The 9,533-nt window shown below is 39.4% G+C and overlaps 1 long non-coding RNA gene and 1 gene segment (V, D, J or C); one reads left to right on the forward strand and one right to left on the reverse strand.

Moving 5' to 3' along the window:
* Nucleotides 1-1,101: 1,101 nt before the first annotated feature.
* Nucleotides 1,102-1,735, reverse strand: LOC125258589. The segment is given in 2 exon segments: nucleotides 1,102-1,454; nucleotides 1,568-1,735. Coding segments are annotated over 2 exon segments (402 nt in total).
* A 2,934-nt stretch (nucleotides 1,736-4,669) lies between these two features.
* Nucleotides 4,670-6,325, forward strand: LOC125257887. Its single transcript, XR_007182463.1, has 2 exons — nucleotides 4,670-4,889; nucleotides 5,870-6,325. It is a non-coding gene; the product is annotated as an uncharacterized LOC125257887 (long non-coding RNA).
* Nucleotides 6,326-9,533: the final 3,208 nt, after the last annotated feature.

Consider the following 9,533-nt stretch of genomic DNA (forward strand, 5'->3'; position numbering starts at 1 on the left):
CTAAACCACGTTGCCACTCGGGCAGCGACACTGACAGATTTTGTCTAGTTGTTTCTCTCAACTAATGCTTTGATTTTTGACCTCAATAAAAAAGATCTTAATCTATAAAGGAGGTTAATTTAGATGATTTTATTTCAGATGTTTGTGTGACAATGTTGTTTCAGATCCTCCTCTGAGCAGCTGCAGTATCAGTTCAGTCACTGTGACTCTGACTGACGGAGGTTTTTGTACGACTCTTTATCACTGTGTGATCACTGGATGCTCCAGGCCTGTGATAACTCTGACAGTAATAATGTCCAGCATCTTCAGTCTGGACTCCACTGATGGTCAGAGTGAAATCACTGTTAGATCCACTGCCACTGAATCTAGATGGAGTTCCTGACTGGAGGAGGTTTGTTGCATAAATCAGGAGTTCAGGAGCTTCTCCAGGTTTCTGTAAGTACCAGCTGAAGAAGTTTCTCCTGTTCCAGTTTCTCTCCATTGGATCAGAGGTTTGTTCATATTCATCAGTTACACTGAGGTTTATCAGATCATGTTATCATCAGATGCCAGTTTAGTAAACAAGTTTTCAATAAAAATTCAGTTAAAAGCACAAATTAATATTCTTATCTTGCTCTTTCTTATCGGAGGCTGTGATTGGTGCAGAGGAGGGAGAGGCGTGTCTGAACTGAACTGTTGATCAGGACTACAATTAAAACAGCAGCTGATATAAAACTCTTACTGTCTGCAGTATATAGTATGAATACAGTGTATAGTGTACAAATGACATGTTAGGATGAGATACTCATCCTGTCAATCACAAATAACCATGGAGAATTATGAATCACGATTAACAGGATCAGGGCTTTAGCTCATATTTATAAAAGGCGGCAACTGAAATCAGTCAAGATCTCAAACGTGTGACTGATCTATAAGAGCACAAAATCTCTTTCTGACCTCTATAATTAAAGAGATTAAGAGTGGCAGATTAATGCTTTAGATGATTTAATATTTCAGAAAATGTTTGTGTGACGATGTTGTTTCAGATCCTCCTTTGAGCAGCTGCAGTATCAGTTCAGTCACTGTGACTCTGACTGATGGAGGTTTTTGTACGACTCTTTATCACTGTGTGAACACATAGTCACCCTCACAATAACCATAAGAATCTGTTCTGCAATGGTAACTCTGACAGTAATAATGTCCAGCATCTTCAGTCTGGACTCCACTGATGGTCAGAGTGAAATCACTGTTAGATCCACTGCCACTGAATCTAGATGGAGTTCCTGACTGGAGGGTGTTTGTTAAATAAATCAGGAGTTTAGGAGCTTCTCCAGGTCTCTGTAAGTACCAGGACACACAGGGTGTCGAGCCACAGGGTGTAGCAGTACTGAGTTTACAGCTCATCTCAACATTTTCTCCTGGTTTAGCAGTTTTCACTGCAGGAGTCTGAGTCACTGTGATCTGAGCTCTACAGCCTGAAAAACAAACCATTTCTTAACTTTTTAGTCCATAAAGTATTATTTCACATATTTTTAAGCAGTCAAAATTATATTCTATAAATAAAATATTTCAAATACATGCTGTTCACCTTGTAGTATAAAGCAGTATAAGAGCGTCCAGATGATGATGAAGGTCATGTTGATGAAGATTGTTGTGTGTGTCAGTGATGAAGTGTTAAACTCACAGCACTATAAACACTCTCAGAGCACTGAAGCATCTGATCAATATGCAAACACACTCCAGATCATTTACCTGAAGACAGCAGAAACCAGGGACGTGCACAGGGGGGTTGCTCAGGTTGCCCGGGCAACTGCCCATATGCCCTTCTCGACTCAAGTTGCCCTTCCGAGGTGGGAAAGAAGTAAAAATGAAATGGATGCAGATTTAGAGTCTGCTGTAAAAAAAAAATCGCACAGCTTCTCGTCTCATTCGGGCACCCGTCTGAAAGTGAAAGTCAGTAGGGGAAGGGCAAACTCTGTTTATGTGGCTGCAGCGCTGCACGCGACCGGCACCTGAGCTGAGCCTGCATGAGCGGCACTAGAAGGAGATTGTCGCGGTTGTCGGGTGAGACGACTTACAGTTGGTCGGAACAGGTGAGTAAGGTTATAATCGTTAACGAAAACGAAAGAAAAAAACGAATTTAGGTGGGAAAAAACATCGTCGTTAACTGAAATAAAAATAAAAACGAGGCATTACAAAAAAACGATGAACTAACCAAAACTGTAATGTGTGTTTGGCAAAACTAACTAAAATAAAATAAAATTATAGATTAAATGTCCTTAGTTTTCGTCTTTGTCAAGTGACACTAGAGCAAACGTTCAGCTGCATTTCATTTCCCTGCGTCTCTCACAACGATCTAAGATACTCGTGTCTCGCGCGCGCACAGCCCTCCATGACACGAGTGTTGGAAGCAAGTTCGCGAAAGGTTGGTGTCTCGTGAAAACCTTTACTCAATCACACATTAAAAAGTGGTATAAAAATATTTTTAATTCTGAATATAATTTTGTCAGTGTGTTAATGTCGACCTGAGAAGCGATTTCTACTTTAGAAAGATAACTAGACGCAAGTTTGAGGTAAAATGCACTTGGGTTGTCGATGTCAAAACACTATTTAAGCTGTGATTCGAAGCGGAGTCAATTATTCCGCTTATACCACGGTTATTATCAGTCCTTGACATAGCCACGTGAGGGGGGGGTGTTGGTAGGGGAACCTTTAAACTTTAATCTGGCATACCGGGCAAATGCCCGGTGGGCCGACGCACTTGGGGGCGGGGTCGCGATATGATATGATTTTTTTTTTTTAATAAACATAAAATTGGCCAAAGACCGGCCCATAAAGCAGGGACAGCGGCCCATTGGTTCATTTTCCATACTGACACTGGGCTGGCCCAATCACATTCTTAACAGACTCCACCCTGTCCCCTCTGTTTCGTGTGTCAGATGCAGTGGCTCAGACTCAGAGCCAAAACATCTGTGGATTAGGAGGATGGAGAAACAAAAGCGCAAGTGCAAGGGGGGTGCGGAGAAGTTGCGGGCAAAAAAATGAAAAAAATTAGAGGTTGATGCCTCAACATGTGCAAAAATTACTGACATGTTTAGTACGGTTACTGTAGCTTCAGTTTCCAAACCTACATTACCTGACGACGTGCAAAAACAGGTGAACATAGAAGAACATGGAAGAGACACCTGTCAGGCAGAGGAGCAGCAGGTGTCTGACAGTGAAGCCAACGAGGGACAGAGTAAGCAGGAGAGTATAATAGAAGCGGTAAGAAGGGTAGTTACATGATTAACAGGGAGGGAGGGAGCGAGGGACTCACGATGCGACGACGACGATGATGATGCTTTACCTAAATTAATGAATACAACATAATCGTCGTCGTTATTATAAAGTCAGACTGTCACCTACTGCACTGTTCACTCAGTCAGCTAAAGTCAAATAGCACAGCAAAAGCTATTTTGCACTGTTTTTTTTTTTGTAGCTATCAGAGTTCACTTATGCAGTAACGGCCCTTCTCATTAACTAGAAAAACGTGAAATGATGCAATTTGATTTTTCAAAAAAAAAAATCAGGTTATTATTATAATGTAATATTACTGATGATGTGTTTATTCACAACGAGACTATAGGTGTCTATTTATAGCCGTTAGTCGTGATGATGGTCTACTAGATCTCACTTTTCAGCTATAAAAAGTTGTTTTGTAGCTCTTGTACCCTATTACTCTGGTATGAACACTTGGTTGTTTATGGCAAGTGAATAACATGAATATCATTTTATTAGGACGTTTTTTGTGATTAATTTGGTAGTATAGTTTTCTTTTTCATTGTTTTTAATGGGGATGTATCTAAACAATGAGAGGTAAATGTTTGACACTTAAACAGGGGTTTGTGCTCTTTAAAACAAAGTATAGTTGTAATTGTAAATTATAGTTTTTCTGCTGTCTGTTTCATTGAAAAAAAATGAAAAAATCTTCAAGATTGATGATCTTTGCTGTCCATTGGTGTGCAGGCCCTACTCCACTGCCACCTTTGATCACCAGGGAGTCAGTCAAGAGAGAGTGAGTACACTGGTCCATTTGCACTTACTACTCAGTTTTGTAGGGGCTTTGGGGAATGGAACAGTAGATATGCATATTTACAGGGACCGCAAGGATGGTGTACTGGTGGGTGGTGTCTGGCCGATTGTGGTGGGCCGGTCTGAGCAAAAATGCCAGGGCCATTTTTTTGTCCCAGTCCAGCCCTGGTAGGGGAGTGCCCTTTTTTTAGGTCAGAGCAACTGCCCCTCAAAATTCCTGTGCACGTCCCTGGCAGAAACACTGTTTTGTCATTTAGTATCTTTGCTAATAAATTTCTATTGATCATTTTCAGAAACAGACACTCCTGATTTACTTCATGTTATTTTGGGTGGATCTTCTCCCTCTAAACACTGTTTTAATGATCAGTTTCATTCAGACTTTGATGCTGAGAGCATTTAATACCTGTGCTGCAGATTTGATATCATCATGATACTGTAGAACAGGTCAAAGGTCATCCGATAGAGAATGACCATCTAAATCTGGCTAAAGATTTCATTATAAAACAGGTAAATAGAAGTAGCAGAGTTTAAATCACATATGTGTTTGTAAATGTGATCAATGCATTTTAGGACTGATTATGATACAAATGATTTAAGCCTTCATGCAATAACAAGTTTTTTCATTAAAAGATGAATATTTAGTGTGTGTTTTCAGCTCAATCATGTTGATGTTGAGAAGAGCTGCTGTTGAGTCTCATATCAGTGTGTGTGAGTGTCGTTCGTCTCTTTCTCTGCTGGAGTTTGTGTTCATTTGAGTGTGACGGAGGTTTTTGTACGACGCTTTCACTAGAATGAAGCACTGTGGTACACTTTCGGTGGAGGAACTAAACTGACCATCAGTAAGTCTCTAAAATTCTCTAAAAATTGTTCATATATAATTGTTTTGTTTTTAGATTATTCAAACAAGCATTTTGCAAAAAGTTTTTAAAAATTATAAAATTAGTTTAAATAAAAAAAAACAATTAACTACAATATTTCATAGTAAATTTAATTAGTTTCCTAATTTCTAAATTTGTCTGCTGTTTCACAAATTACATGTTTCATATTCAGTGATATTTCATGATATTTATCTTTTTTTCATTGGCAAGGCATATTTTCATGTTACTTTTAACATATTTATTTCATTTTACAATGAGTAATTTTCAGATATTATAACAACTCAGATATAACATTGTCTTTTAAACATATTGATTGCAATATTTTCTGACATTTTCAATTATTTCTTAAAATACATAATTGTGTCCATAATTTTGATGGTAAATTTGATAATTCAGAAATGTTGTAATGCATGAAACAAAAGTTTGATGATACGGACAAAATAATTATAATTTTGTAGGCGTCATCATCAGACAAAGAGAAAGATCTGAAAAATTCATAATTTTATCTTACATTTGCTGATAATTATGATTGTGAGTGTCTTAAGTTAATAATGAAATGATCATTTAAATTTGTTTTCTACATATAAATCATCAGTTTGTGGACAATGTTTTTAAAATCAGTTTGAGATTAAACTGAACCTTATTCAGAAAAGATGAAATGACTGTAATATTTGCTGTATATCATGTCTGCTTCAGAGAACTGATTTATATTTATTCATATATCTTATACTTCATATATTTAGTATCAGTGAATATTTTATTTGAACTGAGAATATTGAAATTTAAATGCAGGATCATTACTATGTGGTTTATGAAAGAAAGCAGTGATGTGGAATTTCTGTAAAGATGAAATGATTGTGATTTTTCCTCCATTACTGTGTGTGACATCTGACTAATTGATGATCTAAAGACGTTGGTGTTGTTTGTGTGTGTTTGTGCAGCTGGTCCCGCAGTGAAGCCCTCCGTGTCTCTGCTGCCGCCCTCTTCTCTGCAGATCTCTGGAGACTCAGCCGCACTGCTCTGCCTGCTCAGCTCTTACTCTCCACAGGGGGCGACGGTGAGCTGGACGCTGGACGGGTCAGAGGTCAGCGAGGGGATTCAGACCAGCGCAGAGAGCGAGCGGGACAGGACGCTACAGCCGCAGCAGCGTCCTGAGCCTCAGCAAAGCACGCTGGGAAGGCGCGGATCGCTTCGTCTGCAGAGTAAGACATGACGGAGCTGATCACGAGGCCTCGTTCCTCAAGAGCTCCCAGTGCTGATGTTTCTCCGGTCCAGACGAGCCGTATCTGAGCGTCCGGCAGGATTCACAGCAGTCACGTGATTTACAGCTCAATACTGAAGCAGTCTTTCAATGTGCTGCCATTGCTGTTCATTCAATAAAGCTTCTGAACGCGTTACATTTGTGTCCGACTGCATCATTGATCAGTGTGTCGTTCATTCAAAGTCCTGCACTAAAGTTTCAGCTGCTTTTGATTGATTGTAATAGTTGAGAACAGCTGCATTTAGCAGGAAATGTCAAATGAAGCTCTTGGGGTTTGAACATGGTCACTGGAGACGGAGCTGCTCTATTCTGAGAGGATCACAATCACTAAACCTGCCAATGCAAATGTGATTTTCACCTCAAACTCACAGTTTCACTCTTTGATTGGTTCAACACTCTCAACTGGAACACTTTCACTTCTGCTCATGAGAAATGAGTTATGAGTAATACATTTATAAACAGCTTTAGATGAAGGAGCTGCTTGAAAAACATCTGCATGTTACTGATACACCATGACTTTAGTGTAGTTTAATGTACAAAAACAAAACAACATATGACACCATTATTGTTAGTTTTTTTTTTTTATTTATTTATTAGGAGTGCAAAACTTACAACATAGGGTGAACACAAAACACAACAACAAAACACAAAAACAACAATAAAACAGCAGTGATAGTGACAGCAATGAAAACTAAGCAGAAATGACAAATAATAGTAGTAATAGTAGAAGTATTTAAACAGTAATAGCATTGATAATAACAGTAATGATTATAAATATAGCTGCAAGCAGCAATTACGGGGCCAAGCACAAAAACGGCACAAGAAGCCAGTCAACACCGCTGGGAGCATCAGACTAACTGCAACAGTGAGCAATTAAAGACCTATTAAGATCATTTTAGGCAAAAGAGCTGAAAAATGATCAAAAATGAGGATTTACTGCTTCATCACTTTCGACCAATAGGTGGCGCTGTGTCCAAATTGTTGTGGTATGGTCAGAGTGAGGTGACAATGGAACTTGCAAAGTTTGGTGTCAATATGTCAAAGCACTGAAGAGATACAGCTTCAAGAGTAGTTTTTGCATCATGCCTCAAATTCTTTGCTCTGGTATACGAAAACGGTTTGACATATCGACTTGAAATCCATAACTTTTTGTCGGCATGGTCTGAAGATGACACGGTTCAATTTTGGTGAAAATCGGAGCAACGGTCTAGGAGGAGTTCGAAAAAGTAGGTTTTTAAAGAAAAACAATATGGCGGACAGGAAGTTTAGCTGACTATGGCAAATTTGATATCTATGTTCTCAGCATGACCCAAGGAATCTACTGAGACCAGTTTCATTACAATTGGTGAATACAGTCAAAAGTTATTAACATTTTTGTACATTTTGTTATAACTTTTGACCACAAGGTGGCGCTGGTCGGAAACTTCTCAGGCTCCTTCAGGGCATTGTGCTGATGACCCATACCGAGTTTCGTAATGATACGCTAATGCGTTCGTAAAATACAGCATTTTAGCACAAAATTCAAAATGGCCGACGGCCAAAATGGCCGAAGTGGGAAAATTGGACATCCTTCGACTCGGCATGATTCCCCGAATCCAACGAGACCAAATTTATGATTTTTGGCCAAACCCATCAGAAGTTATAAGCAAAAATAGCCATTTTTCATATCTCCGCACCAGTAGGTGGCGCTGCGCCGAAACACTGCATGGTGCCTCAGGTCATGCTTGTGATGACATGTACCAAGTTTGGTCTGAATTTGATAAAGCGTTGCGGAGATACAGCCTTATGTCTATTTTCGCAAGCACTTCGTACAATATGTTCGCGTGTTTATCGAAAACGGTTTGAGGAATCAACTTGAATTCCATAACTTTTTGTCGGCATGGTCTGAAGATGATCTGGTTCAATTTTCGTGAAAATCGGAGTAACGGCCTAGGAGGAGTTCGAAAAAGTACGTTTTTCAGAAAATTCAAAATGGCGGAAAAATTTTCATGACGGAAAATGACGTCATAGGGTGCGATCGATTCGTCTTGACCCAAGGAATCAGAGGAAAAAAGAATTTTGTTTCTAGCCCTTATGGTTCAAAAGTTATTAACATAAACATAAGTGCAAGTTTGGACAGCTGGTGGCGCTAGAGGGATTGAGATAGAGACTCCAAATTTGCTATGCACATAGCTCAGACTGTCCTCTAACTGTGTGCCAAATTTCATAACTTTCCCGCAAGCGGTTCTATGGGTTGCCATAGACTTCAAGAGCGGAAGAAGAAGAATAATAATAAATATAGCTGCAAGCAGCAATTACGGGGCCAAGCACAAAAACGGCACAAGAAGCCAGCCAACATGGCTGGGAGCATCAGACCAACAGCAGCAGTGAGCAATTAGAAAAAAAAGTTATTAGCATTTTTGTCAATTTTGTTATAACTTTTGACCACAAGGTGGTGCTGGTCCAAAACTTCTCAGGCTCCTTCAGGGCATTGTCCTGATGAACCATACCAAATTTATGAATTTTGGTCAAACCCATCAGAAGTTATAAGCAAAAACAGCCATTTTTCATATCTCCACTCCAGTAGGTGGCGCTGTGCTGAAACATTGTATGATGCCTCAGGTCATGCTTGTGATGACACATACCAAGTTTGGTCTGAATATGATAAAGCATTGCAGAGATACAGCTTCAAGAGTCATTTTTGCATCATGCCTCAAATTCGTTGCTCTGGTATACGAAAACGGTTTGACTTATCGACTTGAAATCCATAACTTTTTGTCAGCATGGTCTGAAGATGATACGGTTCGATTTTGGTGAAAATCGGAGCAACGGTCTAGGAGGAGTTCGAAAAAGTAGGTTTTTAAAGAAAAACAATACGGCGGACAGGAAGTTCAGCTGACTATGGAAAGTTTGATATCTATGTTCTCAGCATGACCCAAGGAATCTACTGAAAACAGTTTCATTACAATCGGTTAATATACTCAAAAGTTATTAGCATTTTTGTAAATTTTGTTATAACTTTTGACCACAAGGTGGCGCTGGTCCGAAACTTCTTAGGCTCCTTCAGGGCATTGTGCTGATGACCCATACCGAGTTTCATAATGATACGCTAATGCGTTCGTAAAATACAGCATTTTAGCACAAAATTCAAAATGGCCGACAGCCAAAATGTCCGATATGGGAAAATTGGATATCATTCGACTCGGCATGATGCCCCAAATCCAACGAGACCAAAGTTATGATTTTTGGACAAACCCATCAGAAGTTATAAGCAAAAACATAAATTTTTCATATCTCCGCACCACTAGGTGGCGCTGCGCCGAAACGCTGCATGTTGCCTCAGGTCATGCTTGTAATGACTTGTA

This window comes from Megalobrama amblycephala, linkage group LG22, assembly GCF_018812025.1.
Source record: "Megalobrama amblycephala isolate DHTTF-2021 linkage group LG22, ASM1881202v1, whole genome shotgun sequence".
NCBI lineage: Eukaryota > Metazoa > Chordata > Actinopteri > Cypriniformes > Xenocyprididae > Megalobrama > Megalobrama amblycephala.